The sequence below is a fragment of the Neoarius graeffei genome, chromosome 5, assembly GCF_027579695.1.
Source record: "Neoarius graeffei isolate fNeoGra1 chromosome 5, fNeoGra1.pri, whole genome shotgun sequence".
NCBI classification, from domain to species: Eukaryota; Metazoa; Chordata; class Actinopteri; order Siluriformes; family Ariidae; genus Neoarius; species Neoarius graeffei.
In genome coordinates this window covers 77,851,739-77,872,354 of record NC_083573.1, presented here as the reverse complement: position 1 = coordinate 77,872,354, position 20,616 = coordinate 77,851,739, and the positions used below count along the sequence as shown (strand labels likewise).

The 20,616-nt window shown below is 45.6% G+C and overlaps 1 protein-coding gene across 10 annotated transcripts in view; it reads left to right on the top strand.

Annotated features, from left to right (window-relative positions):
* The window catches only part of LOC132887083 (microtubule-associated protein 4), a 271,926-nt gene that overhangs the window by 83,730 nt on the left and 167,580 nt on the right, over positions 1–20,616 (top strand). For 9 of the 10 annotated variants that reach the window (XM_060922440.1, XM_060922446.1, XM_060922441.1 and 6 more), the window contains exon 2: positions 8,186–8,367. In XM_060922440.1, coding sequence (XP_060778423.1) covers positions 8,193–8,367 — 175 coding nt within the window. In that variant the 5' untranslated portion in view covers positions 8,186–8,192. The remainder of the gene's footprint in view (positions 1–8,185; positions 8,368–20,616) is intronic. The other variant, XM_060922439.1, reaches the window with a different exon arrangement.

The following is a 20,616-nucleotide window of genomic DNA, read 5'->3' as shown; positions in this document are numbered from 1 at the left end:
TCTCTTTAAATGATACATTTTCTCAGTTTAAACATTTGATATGTCATCTATGTTCTATTCTGAATAAAATATGGAATTTTGAAACTTCCACATCATTGCATTTCGTTTTTATTTACAATTTGTACTTTGTCCCAACTTTTTTGGAATCGGGGTTGTATGAAAGTATGTCCCTTTACACACTCATCCAGAAGGGTAATTTTGCACAAGGCCATCTGTCTACAGCAGAAAAAAAATAAAATAACTAAACGCGTCTGGAAAAATCCCAAGGGAGTCTGGAGCCAGATTCGTGACGTTATCTGCGGAAGCGCCAGCAGGCTGCGCGAGCTTTGCACGGTTTCAGTGCACAGCCTGTGTACACCAAGCGCTCCCGTTTCTCCCTCATTGTCCGGTCTTTTGGGAAACGATGAGTACTAATCCCATCAAGACTGGTGTTGCTACACCCTCCTACGATACATCTGTTAACCATTTTAATAATTACGCAATAACGAAGAAATTTGCAGAAAACCACCAGGTCGTTTTCTCATAAACAAACCAGTGCTGACGTAGGATTCAGAGGGAGGCGTCCCGCACGCGGCGTCTTGAAAATCAGTGTTTGCCGGGAAATCCAAATGCCAAGTTTTTTTCAGAGGCGGACCAATTCGCCTCAAATGGCTTGATTTCAACTGAATTTTTCTGGTATTGCGCAAGGTCAAAAAATTGCGCAAAATGTGACAGATATTTCACCAAAGTTTAATATAAAATAGGAGAATTGCATTGATCTTGCTCCTGAATTTACCCGTGATATGCACTTTAAACTCACTGGAGGCAGCCATATTTGTTGTTTACATCGGCGCGACCTTCGACCTGCGCATGTGCAATGTACCGTGCTATGGCCTGCCTCGCTAGGCATGACCATGATACGTAGATCTACACACAGAAATGCTCGCAGAGCCACAGCTGTGACTCGAGTCGGCCGTATAGCTTGAAATCGTGACGCCAGTTCATAGTATATCTAGGATATACCATGACTGACTCACATCATATCCTTTTTTTTTTTTCCCCATTTTTGACGTCACGAGATAGATATATTGCTTACTCAATGGTGGAACTATTTTATGTCATGTGAGCCATCCTTGGCCAATCCCTGCATGGGAATTTTTTGATGAGGGATATATGTCATATAGAAGCTCTGCATAGTTAGTTTACCTGCTGTTACACTTTTCTATCTACCACTAGGGGTTCTGTATAAACACACACAAACATTTGTTCATTTTCTATACCATTTATCCAATACGGGCCCCGGGGGAGCTGGAGCCAGTCCCAGCTGACATCAAGTGAGAGGCGGGGTTCACTCTGGGCAAGTCGCCAGTCTATCACAGGGCTAATGCAGAGAGACAGACAGCCGTTCACACTCTCACTCACACCTATGGGTTATTTAGGGCAGCCCATGCAGGCATGAGGAGAACATGAAAACTCAACTCAACACAGAAAGGCCCCAGTCGGCCACAAGACTCAAAGCCAGAACCTTTTTTCTGTGAGGCACCGCCGTGCCGCCACGCATGAACATTCAGTACATGAAACATGCACTGTTTACTCACAAAGGTATGCATACACATTAGGGCTGTAACGATACACCCAACTCACGATTCGATTCGTATCGCGATTTTTGACCCACGATTCGATACACCCACGATTTTTTTTAAATGCATTTTTAAAGTAGTAAATTTGACTTAACATTTACTTACATTAACTATTTAATAACAAATAATTCAGACCACTGCAGAGAATGAGTAATATGTATGCAAAAATGAACAAATGTATATCCAAAGATTGTTTTATTTCTCAAAATAATACTGTTGAGCCGGAAGCTCTGTTTTTTTCGGTTCTGAAAAAGTCATTTTTCTAAATCGTGTAAATCCGTTAAGATTTTTTTTTGGGGGGGTGGCTCTCTCACTGTCTCACTCTCATAGGGCCAATGATTTTCTGTGATCGCGGAAAACAGATGGAAATTACGGAATTTTTATGGTGAAACGTTGCTCGCGTGTCAAAATGTAACTGCCGCAGAAGGCTTCCGCCCAAGCAGACATGCCTTCAGTGTTGCCAGATATTGCTAACGTTTTCCACCCCAAAATATGTTCAAAACCAGCCAAAAAGCACCTAAACCTGCCCAATCTGGCAACACTGCATGCCTTTCCGGTCAAGTGATTGTGATTGGCTTGTGGCACACCTAGCCAGCCAATGAGCTGCTTGTTTACAGATTCGCTCCCCGCGTCGCAACCAGAATGGCGACCGCTTAAAAGAAACGAATGCTCTGCCAGTGGCGAGTGTGGACGTTGCGTGACTCGCAGAAGATTGTCGCAGGTCGGCGAAAAAACGACTTACTAATCTCATCTCATCTCATTATCTCTAGCCGCTTTATCCTTCTACAGGGTCGCAGGCAAGCTGGAGCCTATCCCAGCTGACTACGGGCGAAAGGCGGGGTACACCCTGGACAAGTCGCCAGGTCATCACAGGGCTGACACATAGACACAGACAACCATTCACACTCACACCTACGGTCAATTTAGAGTCACCAGTTAACCTAACCTGCATGTCTTTGGACTGTGGGGGAAACCGGAGCACCCGGAGGAAACCCACGCGGACACGGGGAGAACATGCAAACTCCACACAGAAAGGCCCTCGCCGGCCCCGGGGCTCGAACCCAGGACCTTCTTGCTGTGAGGCGACAGCGCTAACCACTACACCACCGTGCCGCCCGACTTACTAATAGATATAAAAAAAAAAAAAAAAAAGTAATTTAAGTAAGTTTAAAATGTAATTTAAATAAAAAGTAAAGTATTCATAAATTGAAGTTTGGACGCGCCTCTGTTTTTGGGCTGAGGAGAAGTTTGAAAGGGTGTACCGCGATTCTGCCTTCTTGTATCGCGATTTCGATACGCATATTGTTACAGCCCTAATACACATGGTTGTTAGATGACGCCCCTGGAGACTGTGAAGGCCTTAACACAATTTTCATCCCCATCAAACTATTCTTGGGTGTGGGCGTGGCCATACTAGTAGACTCTCATCAAAATTGAAGTGTCTTGATTTGAAACCATCCCTGTGTCCGAAATCGCTCACTCGTTCACTACTCCCTACTCACTATATAGAGGACTATATAGTGAGCTTATTGGTAAAATGAAAAAACACTTTCGGACCTTCTTGCTGTCGCCTCACAGCAAGAAGGTCCGGGTTCGAGCCCCGTGGTCGGCGAGGGCCTTTCTGTGCGGAGTTTGCATGTTCTCCCCGTGTCCGCGTGGGTTTCCTCCGGGTGCTCCGGTTTCCCCCACAGTCCAAAGACATGCAGGTTAGGTTAACTGGTGACTCTAAATTGACCGTAGGTGTGAATGTGAGTGTGAATGGTTGTCTGTGTCTATGTGTCAGCCCTGTGATGACCTGGCGACTTGTCCAGGGTGTACCCCGCCTTTCGGCCGTAGTCAGCTGGGATAGGCTCCAGCTTGCCTGCGACCCTGTAGAACAGGATAAAGCGGCGAGAGATAATGAGATGAGACTTTCGGACGCTACTCCGCCACGCCGTTATTTACATCATTACTGTTGCACAATTAAAACGCGCCAGATCAGTCAGCTGGTGGGTTTTCAAAATAATAAATACATGCATGTGTTTGTGTGATAAATCCATATTATATTATGTTTTTACATGCTATAATGTGAGAGCGTATTTCCCACGTTAATAAGTACAAAGTACTTTGTGTCTGCTGCGTCTTTCAGTTCTCTAAATCAAGGCTGAATACTTTTTCTTCTTTGTCGCTGCCTTTTATTGAATCAGATTTGAGGCTTTTGATTACTACTTCGCTACGCACTGTAGCTTTTACTCTTGTATTTTATCTGTCTTATTCTATTTTAGCTTATTTTCGATTCTCTTACTATTTTTAATTGTACTTGTATGTCTGTTTATAATGTGTTTCTTCCTCTGTCCATTCACCCCAATGTTTTTTTTTTAAGCACAACTGCAATGCATGATGGGATATATTGCTTGGTTAGTGACCATCGGTTGTACACTACTTTTCATGATGCGTTGTGGGATACTACGAGTCCACTATATAGGGTGTAATAATTCTCACTGTACATTCGGACAGCACTACAAAATGGCAAACTCACAATATAAGGGGCGTTCACACGGCACATATTTGCATCGATGCTGCACCGATGTATTTTGTTGCGATATATCTTACACCGGTGTAAATTTTGTGGAGCGTTCACACGTCACAACCCTGCTTACTAGAGAGAAGCGTGTTAGCACCGGTGCAGCCCCACTTGTGTTCACACGGCAGTTTTTGTGACCGTGCTATACGATAGTAATAATGCGGAAATGAAATATGCGCATGCGTGAAAATGTACTTCCTTTTCCCAGTTGTCATGGCATCACCAAAGCGCCGGGAAAACAATGTGGATGAAGACACCAGTGTTGCCAGATACTGCTGACGTTTTCCAGCCCAAAATATGTTCAAATCTGCCAAACTGCACTTAAAACCGACCAATCTGGCAACACTAGAAGACACGCAGTTCTGTTGTTGTTGATATTCGCCATTTTGGAAGCGCAAAATACCAGGATGCAAATTATGCAATGCCCGTATGTAATCAACTCTCCTCACGCGTAGCGAGTCTACCCCTGTAGCGTTCAGACGTCCCATTTTATATCGGTGCTGCCCCGCAAACTAGCATTTACTCCGGAGTAAATTTCTTAAACCACCTCCCGAGCAGGGTTAGATTTGCACCGGTTTAAGCAGCTTTCAGGGGCTACACCGCTATAACTTTATACCGTGTGAACGCTCTACCGGGGCAGCCCCGGTGCTACACCGCAGTAAAAGTTGCCGTATGAAGTCAAGTCAACTTTATTGTCAAATATGCTATACATGCTCAACATACAGCACAGATGAAATATCAGTCCTCTCTGACCCATGGTGCAAACTGACAATGCAATAAATAAAAATAGAATAATTAAAAAAACAAACAATATAAACAGTATAAACACTCCAGATAGGAACTAGACAGACTAAACAATATAAACAATAAATAAACAGTATAAACACTAGATAAGCACAGGACAGACTAAACACTCAAACAATATAAACAGTATAAAACACTCTAGATATGAACTAGACTAAACATTCAATATAAACAGAATAAATAAACAGTATAAACACTAGATAACAACAAGACAGACTAAACACTCAGACAATATAAGCAATAAATAAACAGTGTAAACACTAGATAAGAACAGGACAGACTAAACACTCAAACAATATAAACAGTATAAACACTAGATATGAACTAGACTAAACACTCAGACAATATAAACAGAATAAATAAACAGTATAAACACTAGATAAGAACAAGACAGACTAAACACTCAGACAATATAAACAGTATAAACACTAGATATGAACTAGACTAAACACTCAGACAATATAAACAGTATAAACACTAGATAAGAACAGGACAGACTAAACACTCAGACAATATAAACAGAATAAATAAACAGTATAAACACTAGATAAGAACAAGACAGACTAAACACTCAGACAATATAAACAGTATAAACACTAGATATGAACTAGACTAAACACTCAGACAATATAAACAGAATAAATAAACAGTATAAACACTAGATAACAACAAGACAGACTAAACACTCAGACAATATAAACAATAAATAAACAGTGTAAACACTAGATAAGAACAGGACAGACTAAACACTCAAACAATATAAACAGTATAAACACTAGATATGAACTAGACTAAACACTCAGACAATATAAACAGAATAAATACAGTATAAACACTAGATAAGAACAGGACAGACTAAACACTCAAACAATATAAACAGTATAAACACTCTAGATATGAACTAGACTAAACACTCAAACAATATAAACAGAATAAATAAACAGTATAAACACTAGATAAGAACAAGACAGACTAAACACTCAGACAATATAAACAGTATAAACACTAGATATGAACTAGACTAAACACTCAGACAATATAAACAGAATAAATAAACAGTATAAACACTAGATAAGAACAGGACAGACTAAACACTCAGACAATATAAACAATAAATAAACAGTATAAACACTAGATAAGAACAGGACAGACTAAACACTCAAACAATATAAACAATAAATAAACAGTATAAACACTAGATAAGAACAGGACAGACTAAACACTCAGACAATATAAACAATAAATAAACAGTATAAACACTAGATAAGAACAGGACAGACTAAACACTCAAACAATATAAACAGTATAAACACTCTAGATATGAACTAGACTAACCACTCAGACAATATAAACAGAATAAATAAACAGTATAAACATTAGATAACAAGACAGACTAAACACTCAGACAATATAAACAGAATAAACACTCTAGATATTAACTAGACTAAACACTCATATATATACACACACACACAAATTGGTTCAAATAACCAAACAGTCAAGGCACTTGATTTATAGCAGGTAAACATGAAATAAGCAGAATAAACAAACTAGCAGCTGTTAAGGTGAGGTAGTGCGGAATAGTGCAAATGGGCGAGGTAAAGTGAGATATGCGGTAAAGTGAGATGTGCGGTCCCTGAGTTCAGTGTGTTAATGAACGATGAGATGTATGTATATATGTGTGTGTGTTGGGGGAGCTGTGAGGATGACATGTCAGATGCTGAAGGGGGGGGCAGGGGGGTGTGCGAGCAGAATCTGTGGCAGGGGGCAGAGGGGGGAGGAGGGGCAGAACAGGGAGGGAGTTGAGCCTCCTGACCGCCTGGTGAAAGAAACTGTTCTTGAGCCTGCTGGTTTTGGCCCGGAGACTCCGCAGTCTCCTCCCCGACGACAGCAGGCTGAAGAGGCTGTGAGATGGGTGGGTGCGGTCACCTGCAATCCTGATGGCTTTGCGGGTGAGGCGGGAGTTATAGATATCCATTAGAGAAAGGAGAGAGACACCAATGATCCTCTCAGCTGCTCTCACGATGTGCTGCAGAGTCTTGCAGCAGGACACGGTGCAGGCGCACCGTGAACGCCCCTATAGTCCACTATATAGTGAGTAGCGAGTGATTTCGGACACGGCATGAGTCAAAACACAGCCGTTGTTTTTTTCTCTCTCACCCATCTCCACCTGACATGTTTGTTTGTTTTTGTTTTTATAACTTTAGCAGTTTCTTATAGGTTTACTGAATACTTTGTGTTTGAGCCGTTGCATTTCCCCGGTGTATATTACTTCAGTGAACGAACATCATGTATTTGGGTAGGCTGACTTGCTTCAGTGTGTAATAGAGGGTGCTGAGGGAAAAGCAGGTCTTCTGACTGCTTACCTTCATCTGTGTTGATTGATTTAAACATGGTTCAGCCTTCCTTCGAAGTGTTTTGTGTACTGAAGTCATGGAGTTTGAGTTTCGAAGTGGTGTGGGCATGGTGGGGCTAAATGCAAGGTTTAGACTCGGTGGTTTTCGAAATGGGCCAATTATCTTATTTGCCTGCTGCCACACTGAAGAGACTGTGAGTCATTTAAGAGGGCTTTCAGTTCTATGGTTTGTCGTGTTTTTAATCCGTTTTAATGTTGGTTATGTTTCCGATTACTGCTCAGGAGACGAGGGAGAGAGAGAGGCATTCACAGAGTGTGTGAGATTAATAAAACTAGACGTTTGTGAGCCTGTGTGGCGTCTGTTGTCATCCTTAATCCTCTCTCCACTGGCATGTTAGCTTAATTTCAAATTGAGGAATGCTGGGGAATGGATTCGGGATGAGAAGAAAGACTAGTGAGGGCCAAGAAAGAGAGAATGGTTGTGAAAACATGACATTTGGATGTTTGTTTCCTCTAGTAGTTCATATTGGTATTCAGTTTTCCATCCAGGTCAACGTAACATGAAGGAATGCAGGATGTTTGAGAAATTGTTTCTGGTTTTACCTGCCAATACTGCCCTCTAGTGGCTCCAACTTTGAGAAGAAGCTGTTTGTTTGTTTGTTTGATTCCTGGAATGATGCACCAAATGTCATAGGCCACGACTGGTGCTCTAAAGAGAACATTGTGAATGTTGAATTAAGGAAGAAATGTGAGATTTCTTCACTTTCATGAATAAGTGGAGCAATCAGAATGTGTCGATATACGTATTTTGGTCCTTTATCTAATATGCAGTGTGTTGTCCAGCAGAAGGATGGCAGACCTGACGCTGAGCGATGCCCTGACTGACAGCGTGTCCACGCCTGCTGATGAGGCCATGGTGGAGAGGGACTTCATGGCCACACTGGAGGCAGAGACCTTTGAGGACAAGGTCGGGGAGACAGTGGGCAAGACAGACTACATCCCACTATTAGACGACGATGAAAAGGGTGAGGAAAATCTCTCATCTCATCTCATTATCTCTAGCCGCTTTATCCTGTTCTACAGGGTCGCAGGCAAGCTGGAGCCTATCCCAGCTGACTATGGGTGAAAGGCGGGGTACACCCTGGACAAGTCGCCAGGTCATCACAGGGCTGACACATAGACACAGACAACCATTCACACTCACATTCACACCTACGGTCAATTTAGAGTCACCAGTTAACCTAACCTGCATGTCTTTGGACTGTGGGGAAACCGGAGCACCCGGAGGAAACCCACGCGGACACGGGGAGAACATGCAAACTCCACACAGAAAGGCCCTCGCCGGCCACGGGGCTCGAACCCGGACCTTCTTGCTGTGAGGCGACAGCGCTAACCACTACACCACCGTGCCGCCGGGTGAGGAAAATATTCAGCAAAATCTTCAAATGTACATACTTTTACGTAGCATACTGTTTGATCAGAGTGATTTAATTTCCCCTCAGGATTACTAAAGTATTTCTGATTCTGATTTAATATGAGATTGAAATATCTGGTTGAAATATGTAAATGTCCCTCAGTGTGCTTTATGATATGGCTCTATTGACTATTGACTCAAAATTTAAAACTGCAAGGAGAGCTTTAAATATGGGTTAGAATTAATAGTTGTAGCACTCTGGTACTGTATATACATCATAAGGGGGAGAGAACACTCCCATTGTGCCGTGCAGGAGACCACATTGAAAATTGTGAAAATCTGGTGTCACGCGTGTAACCTGGACACTAAGTTTTGAGCCAGAAGATTACGAAAATAGTCGTAGTCATGATTTCTCATCGGGAAATAATAACATACAGTGGTGTCCATGTGATCTTGAGCAAAAAAAAAAAAAAAACTCGGAATGGCCAAGTCAAAGTCCTGACCTTAATCCAATCGAAATGTTGTGGAAGGACCTGAAGCGAGCAGTTCATGTGAGGAAACCCACCAACATCCCAGAGCTGAAGCTGTTCTGTACGGAGGAATGGGCTAAAATTCCTCCAAGCCGGTGTGCAGGACTGATCAACAGTTACCGCAAACGTTTAGTTGCAGTTATTGCTGCACAAGGGGGTCACACCAGATACTGAAAGCAAAGGTTCATATACTTTTGCCACTCATAGATATGTAATATTGGATAATTTTCCTCAATAAACAAATGACCAAGTATAATATTTTTGTCTCATTTGTTTAACTGGGTTCTCTTTATCTCCTTTTAGGACTTGTGTGAAAATCTGATGATGTTTTAGGTCATATTTATGCAGAAATATAGAAAATTCTAAAGGGTTCACAAACTTTCAAGCACCACTGTAGGAAGTCTTCTTAATAGAGAAAGAAAAGAATTTCAAATATAATGCAGAGAAAAAAATTTAAATGCATAAATTATGCATAAAATGCATAAATAACAAAATTTTAATCAGGAAAAACTATTGGAGCCGGAGTAGTGATAACACTCTAAAACATACCTTGTAAGGTTGTTATTTAACCTGAGGGGAAAAAAAAAAAGTTATACATAAAATATTTATGAATTGAAACTACAGGAGGCGGCACGGTGGTGTAGTGGTTAGCGCTGTCGCCTCACAGCAAGAAGGTCCGGGTTCGAGCCCCGTGGCCGGCGAGGGCCTTTCTGTGTGGAGTTTGCATGTTCTCCCTGTGTCCGCGTGGGTTTCCTCCGGGTGCTCCGGTTTCCCCCACAGTCCAAAGACATGCAGATTAGGTTAACTGGTGACTCTAAATTAACCGTAGGTGTGAATGTGAGTGTGAATGGTTGTCTGTGTCTATGTGTCAGCCCTGTGATGACCTGGCGACTTGTCCAGGGTGTACCCCGCCTTTCACCCGTAGTCAGCTGGGATAGGCTCCAGCTTGCCTGCGACCCTGCACAGGAAAAGCGGCTAGAGATAATGGATGGATGAAACTACAGGAGTCACTGGTATGTAACAGTTGGACAGAGGGTTTTGACCAGGGCCGGAGTGGGCCCTGTTTTCAGTCCGGGAGTTTAATTCACATTCAGGCCACTTTGAAATGGAGGAGGAATTTGAGTACATTAAAAAAGATAAAACAAATAACTGTTCTTTCACAATGCTTTTTATTTGGTTTAAATTCAGGTAGTGACAATGTATGTTGTTCGTCGTTCTCTGCATTACTTTAGGGTTAATAAAACTTCCATTACGCGGTAGTTTAATGACCACAAACGTAATGCAGAGACCGACGAACGATTTCATCTAGTATGAGACGGGGCTCCACTTAAAATTGGATGGTGTGTGGCCGCGTGTCTAATCCGCATATACATTTATCTGTGTCACCAACATGTCCCAAAGTTCCTTAGTGAAAATATTTGAAAACACATCCAAAGGACATGCATCTTCAGAAATCGGCATCTTCGGCCCGGGTGTGGGAATGAACTTTTACGTCGGGGGCGAAATCCAGCTGACTGCCACTCCAAATAGCAAAGCAGCGAGTATGGCTGATTGTTTCGCGTTATTTAAGACGAATTACACAACACATTTTTAGTCACATAGTCTTAAAATAACGAAAGCACCCATCTCGCGTGCATTTGAACCAATGCTTGTGCATTACATGCCGCATACGCCTCGAAAATAATGGCAAATCAACAATGCTGGGTACTCAGCAACCGGCAGATAAAGCGTGAGGGCGCATTAGGCAACTCAAAAATGGTTAAATGAAATGTAGGCTAAAGCAAGTGTTCGATTCTGCTTAGAATATTGGCATACGCATACACCTCTTCTAAGTTATATATTTAACAACAATTATTTAACATCAAATATGACTTCTAGGCCTATGTGTTCATAACCACAATGTGCGCACGCCTGTGGAAATGCACGGTGTGACAGCGAGATGAAATAGGCTGGATGAGGAAATAACGCGCAACAGCACATTTGGGACCTGTTCATCTAAAATTGTTAATAACTGGGATGTAAAGCAATGTCCGGTTCTTCTTAGAATTAAGACATACACCACATCTATACCGTGTAAATTGCGAGATTTCACATGACATCAAAAAGCTGAATTGACATCGCAAACTATCGACACATTATAGGCCTAGCATAGACTGATAAAATCGACAAACAGGGTTATCATACTCCATATCTTTCGTAACCTACCAGCTGGTCTTGAGAACATATCTGTCAATTTGGCACATTTTGCTGCCACCTCCTTCCTTTTTTTAAGCTTCGCCCTTTCGGTTCCACCTGGCCTCTTTCTGCCCTCCATCACTGACGCGCGCTGTTTCGCGCCAATGTTGTTTAAGTTCCCCGCAATACAGAGGAGGAGTCTTGGACCAAACCAACTGCAATAGAGGGGAGGGGAGAATTTCCTTATTTGGTAGCGCCTATTTAATCTGCTGCGATGCTGTCGGCGTCTGGGCTGCCATGTGAAAATGCAGAGTGCAGTTGAATTGATGATTAATGCAAGAATAAGATCAGTGACCAAAATTAGTGAAAATTATTTTCCCCATGCTCCAAGCAGGCCACCATTGATGGTTTGGGCCGGGGATGGTCCCGGCTAAATATAGGGCCACCCCGGCATTGGTTTTGACCGTACATTTACATCCAAATAAAAGACAAATTGATCAGAATTTTTTGCTAAAAAACTCAATAGCAGTCAGATTAATATCCATTTAACACACGTACACCCGGCTTTTATTTAATTTTAAAAACAGCCTTTTAAACCCTATCTGAACGATCGTAACTTAGATGTACAGACGATGTTACGCGCGTGACGTGATTTTTGATCGGTGCTTATGTGGATTTGGGAAGAGTTACAGTGAAAATAGTTTTTCCCATGTTTAACTTTGTGTTTAAGCCTTTCCATCAGTACACTGGAGTAACATTTTAATTTTATCTTATTAGCGTGACCTTGAATTGAAATACCAGCACCAATTTTGTCACAAACCAGGTCTCCGAAACAGCACATTATTAGCCTGGCAAGCCAGACTAAATGTGAATATTTAGTCTGGTCTCGGTCGTAGACATTTCCGAAGGGTGTGGGAGGAACAACCCGCTGTCTTTCAAACTGTCTCTGTGCGTATAGGCCAACGCTCTGACCAATCAGCGCAACAGTGACTGTGACGTAGTCAGAGCGACAGAAAGCAGTGGGGGAGGCCTTGAAATAAATAATTTTTCAAAATGCGTATTAATTAATAAACAGGTTCTAGATATTAAGAAGTTTGGAGATAATGACCACAAGTTTGGAGTCTGTACCACATACTTAACATACACTCTTATTTTTTTCAAGCGTTTTTCAAGGGTTTGCTTAAACTGTTTTTGAGAGTTTTTATTTAGTGGTGTTTGGTGAAATAATTTCCCTTAAATTTAAAATAACGGGAAAATAAGAAACAATCAAAAAGTAATGTTTCAAAGCTGTTTATTAATTCTTCGTACTGCACAAACTAGCCCCATCCTTTTGGCTATGAGCGGAGCCAGCTGGTAGATCAGACTTTTGCCATAGCCGGTCGGCAAAACAGCGAAAACGTCCTTCTTGAAAAGGAATGAGCGGAGAGCCTCTTCCTGCTCATGTTTCAATGAAAACTCCAAGTCTAATTCTTCTAAAACTGATTCCAAAGCGGAGTCAAACGCGCGCTGTTCACTAGCCGTAGCCATCTTTCCTGTTGTGCTTTCTCCAGCGTCGCGCAGCTTTGTCATCACTCCTGCAAAAGCCCGCCCAAAGAATCCAAACAAAAACCTTGCGTTGTGATTGGCGGGCACGATTTGATGCCCGGGGTGTTTTTGTTGATGTGGTACAAGGCTAGACCCACTCGCAGGCAAAAATATCTTTGGCCGCTAGGCGGGTGGGTCTAGTTTACTAGGCTAGCACATTATTTGATGAAGACACTGATTTTTTTTTTTTTAATAAATCCAACCAAATACTTTGCTAATTTTTTTAATACTATCTAATAGATCACAAAAAATATATTTGGTTTTTACTTCTATTTATTGTCGCTCATGCTACACAACTACAAACCTGGCATATGGCATTTGTAACCCTTTATCATAGAAAGAGCCATATCTTATGGTTTTTGCCATATGTACACTACTGTTCAAAAGTTTGGGGTCACTTTGAAATGTCCTTATTTTTGAAAGAAAAGCACTGTGCTTTTCAATGACGATCACTTTAAACTAATCAGAAATACACTCTATACATTGCTAATGTGGTAAATGACTATTCTAGCTGCAAATGTCTGGTTTTTGGTGCAATATCTCCATAGGTGTATAGAGGCCCATTTCCAGCAACTCTCACTCCAGTGTTCTAATGGTACAATGTGTTTGCTCATTGCCTCAGAAGGCTAATGGATGATTAGAAAACCCTTGTACAATCATGTTAGCACAGCTGAAAACAGTTGAGCTCTTTAGAGAAGCTATAAAACTGACCTTCCTTTGAGCAGATTGAGTTTCTGGAGCATCACATTTGTGGCTCAAAACGGCCAGAAAAATGTCTTGACTATATTTTCTATTCATTTTACAACTTATGGTGGTAAATAAAAGTGTGACTTTTCATGGAAAACACTAAATTGTCTGGGTGACCCCAAACTTTTGAACGGTAGTGTATCTGATGTATCTGACATGTCGTATTCATAACGTGCCGAAGAACTCAAGCTGGATTTCCTGATTAGCATTCGGATGCGAGTTGAGTTTATTCATCACCACATCACCGTTTGCTCTGTGGTTTGAGTTTATATGAGGACTTGGCATGGGGGCCCGTAACTCCCTCGGAATAGGAAGTTTTTTGGAAAACATCCTCTTTTTACTGTGGATTATTAAGCACAGTTTTAGCTGGATTAGATTTACCTGAGAAGCTTTGGCAGTTACATTTCACTGGCTGACTCAGCTTGAATAAAGTGTTTGTCTATGAGATTTGCCCGAATGACTATAAATAACCTGGATTCACACACCGTTTTCCACACGTATTTGTCAGCATTATATGAGAAAACACAATAACATTCTGGTGCATGGCCCTCTCTGTTCGATATGACACAATAACGGATCTTGTCTGGAATTGCTTGAAATATTGTTCTTCCCAATGTGAAACAAGGAATAAAGTTTAACGTAACACGTCTAAAATGAATAAAGTTAAGTATTAAAGATTAAAGACTTACCCGTACCTCTTTAGAGACGTTCTGTTTTCAATAAAAGAACATGTGACATTTGAGCCGTCCAACGTGACCTCTTTCCACAAACCTGTAATATTTGCAGGGTTCCCCCCCTGGGTTCTGAAAAGTATTCTTCACTTTGTTCCTTGAAAAATCAAGCTGAATAAGTCTTCTTCTTTTTCTTATTTTTTTTTTCACTTAGTTTGTCTCATCTTATCATCTGTAGCCGCTTTATCCTTCTACAGGGTTGCAGGCAAGCTGGAGCCTATCCCAGCTGACTACGGGTGAAAGGCGGGGTACACCCTGGACAAGTCGCCAGGTCATCACAGGGCTGACACATAGACACAGACAACCATTCACACTCACATTCACACCTACGGTCAATTTAGAGTCACCAGTTAACCTAACCTGCATGTCTTTGGACTGTGGGGGAAACCGGAGCACCCGGAGGAAACCCACGCGGACACGGGGAGAACATGCAAACTCCACACAGAAAGGCCCTCGCCGGCCCCGGGGCTCGAACCCAGGACCTTCTTGCTGTGAGGCGACAGCACTAACCACTACACCACCGTGCCGCCCACTTAGTTTGTATTTTTTCTTAGTCACTGACATATCAAACTGGACTTAATACAGGTTTATAGCAACCAAACTGGCACAATTCAAATTTGTACAGATACAGCTAGGCCTCTCCATTACATATAAAATTTCGGCTCCACTCCAGCCTCTAATCAGAAAGACTAGATTTTGGGCCCCTGTGCACCATCAAGCTAAAATAAACCTCTTTAGTTTGAGCTTAGTTAAGATTAATATAGCATGGAATTATTCAGAAGAGGTATTAGGACTCCCTTTAGCCTTCAACACAAAACCTGATTTACAATTGAACAGAATCGAGAAGAGTCTTGGAACAAACAGTAGCGAAGGAATCCGAATTTCCCGTCGAATTACGAACTGAACACAGAATGATACTGTTTTTCATCATACGTTCACCACGGGAACTCAACACGCCACATCGCCTCAAACAGAGCTCCCTTCAGTCACTTACCGGCTGACAGCACTTTCACTTTGGAATTTATTTATTTATTTATTTATTTATTTTTTAGTGAGCCCTGTATTACTGACACTGTCCGATGTGCTGGGGGACGGTAGGGGCTCTGAGTGTTTTTTACCGAGCCCTGTATTACTGACACTGTCCGATGTGCTGGGGGACGGTAGCATCTCTGAGTGTGTTTTACCGAGCCCTGTATTACCGACACTGTCCGATGTGCTGGGGGACGGTAGGGGCTCTGAGTGTTTTTTACCGAGCCCTGTATTACTGACACTGTCCGATGTGCTGGGGGACGGTAGGGGCTCTGAGTGTTTTTTACCGACCCCTGTATTACTGGCACTGTCCGATGTACTGGGGGACGGTAGGGGCTCTGAGTGTTTTTTACCGAGCCCTGTATTACTGACACTGTCCGATGTGCTCGGGGACGGTAGGGGCTTTGAGTGTTTTTTACCGAGCCCTGTATTACTGACACTGTCCGATGTGCTGGGGGACGGTAGGGACTCTGAGTGTGTTTTACCGAGCCCTGTATTACTGACACTGTCCGATGTGCTGGGGGACAGTAGGGGCTCTGAGTGATTTTTACCGAGCCCTGTATTACTGACACTGTCCGATGTGCTTGGGGACGGTAGGGGCTCTGAGTGTTTTTTACCGAGCCCTGTATTACCGACACTGTCCGATGTGCTCGGGGACGGTAGGGGCTTTGAGTGATTTTTACCGAGCCCTGTATTACCGACACTGTCCGATGTGCTCGGGGACTGTAGGGGCTCTGAGTGTTTTTTACCGAGCCCTGTATTACTGACGCTGTCCGATGTGCTCGGGGACAGTAGGGGCTCTGAGTGTTTTTTACCGAGCCCTGTATTACCCACACTGTCCGATGTGCTCGGGGACGGTAGGGGCTCTGAGTGTTTTTTACCGAGCCCTGTATTACTGACACTCTCCGATGTGCTCGGGACGGTAGGGGCTCTGAGTGATTTTTACCGAGCCCTGTATTACCGACACTGTCCGATGTGCTCGGGGACGGTAGGGGCTCTGAGTGTTTTTTACTGAGCCCTGTATTACCGACACTGTCCGATGTGCTGGGGGACGGTAGGGGCTCTGAGTGTTTTTTACCGAGCCCTGTATTACTGACACTGTCCGATGTGCTTGGGGACAGTAGGGGGTCTGAGTGTTTTTTACCGAGCCCTGTATTACTGACACTGTCCGATGTGCTCGGGACGGTAGGGGCTCTGAGTGTTTTTTACCAAGCCCTGTATTACTGACGCTGTCCGATGTGCTGGGGGACGGTAGGGGCTCTGAGTGTTTTTTACCGAGCCCTGTATTACTGACACTGTCCGATGTGCTCGGGGACGGTAGGGGCTTTGAGTGTTTTTTACCGAGCCCTGTATTACTGACACTGTCCGATGTGCTGGGGGACGGTAGGGGCTCTGAGTGTGTTTTACCGAGCCCTGTATTACTGACACTGTCCGATGTGCTGGGGGACAGTAGGGGCTCTGAGTGATTTTTACCGAGCCCTGTATTACTGACTGTGGCAGCGGGGGCGTGGTCAAGCACCGGTCTGTGACAGGAGGGCGGAGTCAGGGAAGGTAAGTGGCAGATTCACTTCACCTGAGAGCAATTAACCTGTGTTTGTGTGTCTTCCCAGGGACCGCGCCCTATTTAGGGAGGGAGAGCGAGAGCAGAGGAGATCTCTCCCGAACCAGACACCTGATGTGTGTGTGTGTCTGCGTTAAACCTATTGTGTTCCCTGAAAAGTGAAACAATAAAACTGTTTGTTGAACCTGATCTCTGTCCTGCCGTCCTCTGTGCTCCACCCACACCTAGGGAAAGCTACAGTGGTGCCAAAACCCGGGAAATGGAGCACCAACCCAGCAGCCCCATGGAATCCTCCCCGTTCACCGACCTGGTCCACGCCCTCGCCACGGCTCAGCAAAGCCAGCACCAGGCGCTCGTCACACTCCGAAAGGAACAAGAGCGGCGCTTCGATGCCCTGGTGCTGGCCCAGCAAGAAGATCGCAAGGCGTTCCGGCGTCTCCTCGCGTCGGCGGGGCCCACCAGCGCTCCGGCCGCGGGCCCGTCTCCCCTCACCCTAACTAAGATTGGCCCGCAGGATGACCCCGAGGCTTTCTTCACGTTATTCGAGCAGGTCGCTGAAGCCTCGGGGTGGCCGATGGAGCAGCGCGCGGCGCGCCTCCTCCCCCTCCTGACGGGAGAGGCGCAGCTGGCTGCACTACAGCTCCCCGCCGATCGCCGGCTGGCCTACGCCGACCTTCGCCGGGCTGTCCTTCAGCGCGTGGGGCGCACGCCGGAGCAGCAGCGCCAGCGCTTCCGCGCGCTGCGGATGGAGGAAGTCGGCAGCCCGTTCGCGTTCGGCCAGCAGCTCCGGGACGCCTGCTGGCGGTGGCTGAGGGCCGAAGATCGCGACGCCGAGGGAATCGTCGATCAGGTGGTACTGGAACAGTTCATCGCCCGCTTACCAGCAGGAGCCGCGGAGTGGGTCCAGTGCCACCGCCCGGCGTCGCTGGATCAGGCAGTCGAGCTGGCGGAGGATCATCTGGCGGCTGTCTCGGCGGCAGGACAGCAGATGTCGACATCTCTTCTCTCCTCTTCTCTTTCTCTCTCTCTCTCCCCTCCTTCTGTGTCCCGTCCTCGCCCCATTCCCCCACCGCGGAGGCGGGGGCCGGCACCACCCCTGCCGGCCCGCCGCACCCGCGGTGCCCTCCCGTTTCTCCCTTCTGTGTCTGTCTCTTCCCCACCTCAGGTGAGTGAGCCCCAGAGCACCGGTGCAGAGGGGAAGCCCGGGCCGGTTTGCTGGCGCTGCGGGGAACCGGACCACCTTCAACAGCAGTGCACAGCAATGGAAGTGGGCGCGGTGGTTCGGATCCCCGACGCGCCAGAGGCCGCCCTCGATCGGGCCGGAGCGTATCGCATACCGGTGAGTATCCAAGGGGCTACATATCAGGCATTGGTGGATTCTGGTTGTAATCAGACCTCAATTCGCCAAAGCCTGGTTCAAAACGAGGCATTGGGGGGAGCACAAGGGGTGAAGGTTTTGTGTGTGCACGGGGATGTTCACAGCTACCCTTTGGTGTCGGTCCATATTATTTTCAGAGGGGAAAAATTTATAGTGAAGGCGGCGGTTAATCCTCGCCTTACCCACTCGTTAATTTTGGGGACTGATTGGCCGGGATTTCGGGGTTTAATGACGCGCCTAGTAGAGAGTGGGTCCTGCCAGTTGACAGGGGGAGGTCCCGGTGTCGTTTTGGCGGGAGCAGCTGTCGCGGAGCCGTCTACGTCATCTCCGCGTCAGGGTGAGGAGCCACCGGCTCCTCCTCTCTCTCTTGTGGAATCCCTCGCGGATTTCCCATTAGAGCAGTCGCGAGACGAGACTCTGCGGCATGCGTTTGACCAAGTGAGAGTAATCGATGGTCAAACGCTCCCGCCGAACGCCACCCCGTCCTTCCCCTACTTCGCGATTATGAAGGATAGGTTATACCGAGTGACGCAGGACACTCAAACTAAAGAGCGAGTCACGCAGCTTTTGATTCCAAAGAGCCGCCGGGAATTGGTATTCCAGGCGGCTCACTTTAATCCCATGGCTGGACACTTAGGGCAGGATAAAGCACTAGCCCGAATAATGGCCCGATTCTATTGGCCGGGGATTCGCGGCGATGTCCGTAGGTGGTGTACGGCATGCCGCGAATGCCAGTTAGTAAATCCAGCGGCCATTCCAAAAGCGCCATTGCGCCCTCTACCGTTAATCGAGACCCCGTTTGAAAGAATTGGGATGGATCTCGTCGGGCCATTAGATCGGTCAGCACGAGGGTACCGCTTTATATTAGTTCTAGTGGACTATGCAACGCGATACCCGGAAGCAGTGCCTCTGCGCAATATCTCAGCACGCAGTATTGCAGAGGCACTCTTCCGCGTCATCTCCCGAGTTGGAATCCCGAAAGAGATTCTGACTGATCAAGGCACTACGTTTATGTCACGAACACTACGCGAACTGTATGGGTTATTGGGGATTAAGCCGATCCGCACCAGTGTATATCACCCACAAACGGACGGTTTAGTAGAACGGTTCAACCGCACCCTCAAAAATATCATTAAAAAATTCGTAAGTGAGGACGCACGTAATTGGGATAAGTGGCTCGAACCCTTGCTGTTCTCAGTGCGAGAGGTCCCTCAAGCCTCCACGGGGTTCTCCCCGTTCGAATTATTATATGGGCGTAAGCCGCGCGGCATCCTGGACGTGCTGCGGGAAAATTGGGAGGAGGGACCTTCACAAAGTAAGAATGAAATTCAGTACGTTATGGACCTGCGCGCAAAACTCCACACGCTCACCCACCTAACTCAGGAGAATTTGCGGCAGGCCCAGGAACGGCAAGCCCGCCTGTACAACAAGGGTACGCGCCTTAGAGAGTTCACACCGGGAGATAAAGTACTCGTACTCTTGCCCACGTCGAGCTCCAAATTAATCGCCAAGTGGCAAGGACCCTTTGAGGTCACACGGCGAGTCGGGGACGTCGACTATGAGGTGAGGCGAACAGACAGGGGTGGGGCGCTACAGATTTACCACCTCAATCTGCTCAAACTCTGGAACGAGGAGGTCCCCGTGGCGTTGGTGTCGGTAGTTCCGGAGAAGGCGGAGCTGGGGCCGGAGGTTCAAAAAGGGAATTTGGCATCACGTACCTCTCCGGTCCCCTGTGGAGACCACCTCTCCCCGACCCAACTCACGGAGGTCGCCCAGTTGCAGGCCGAGTTTTCGGATGTGTTCTCGCCCCTGCCCGGTCGCACTAACCTCATAGAACACCACATAGAGACACCCCCGGGGGTGGTAGTGCGTAGCCGCCCTTATAGACTACCCGAACACAAAAAAAAGGTGGTTCGGGAAGAACTTCAGGCCATGCTCGAAATGGGCATCGTCGAGGAGTCCCACAGCGACTGGAGCAGCCCGGTGGTCTTGGTTCCCAAGGCCGACGGCTCGGTCCGGTTCTGTGTGGACTATAGAAAAGTCAACGCGGTGTCTAAATTCGACGCATACCCAATGCCTCGTATTGATGAGTTGCTCGATCGACTAGGCACGGCTCGCTTTTACT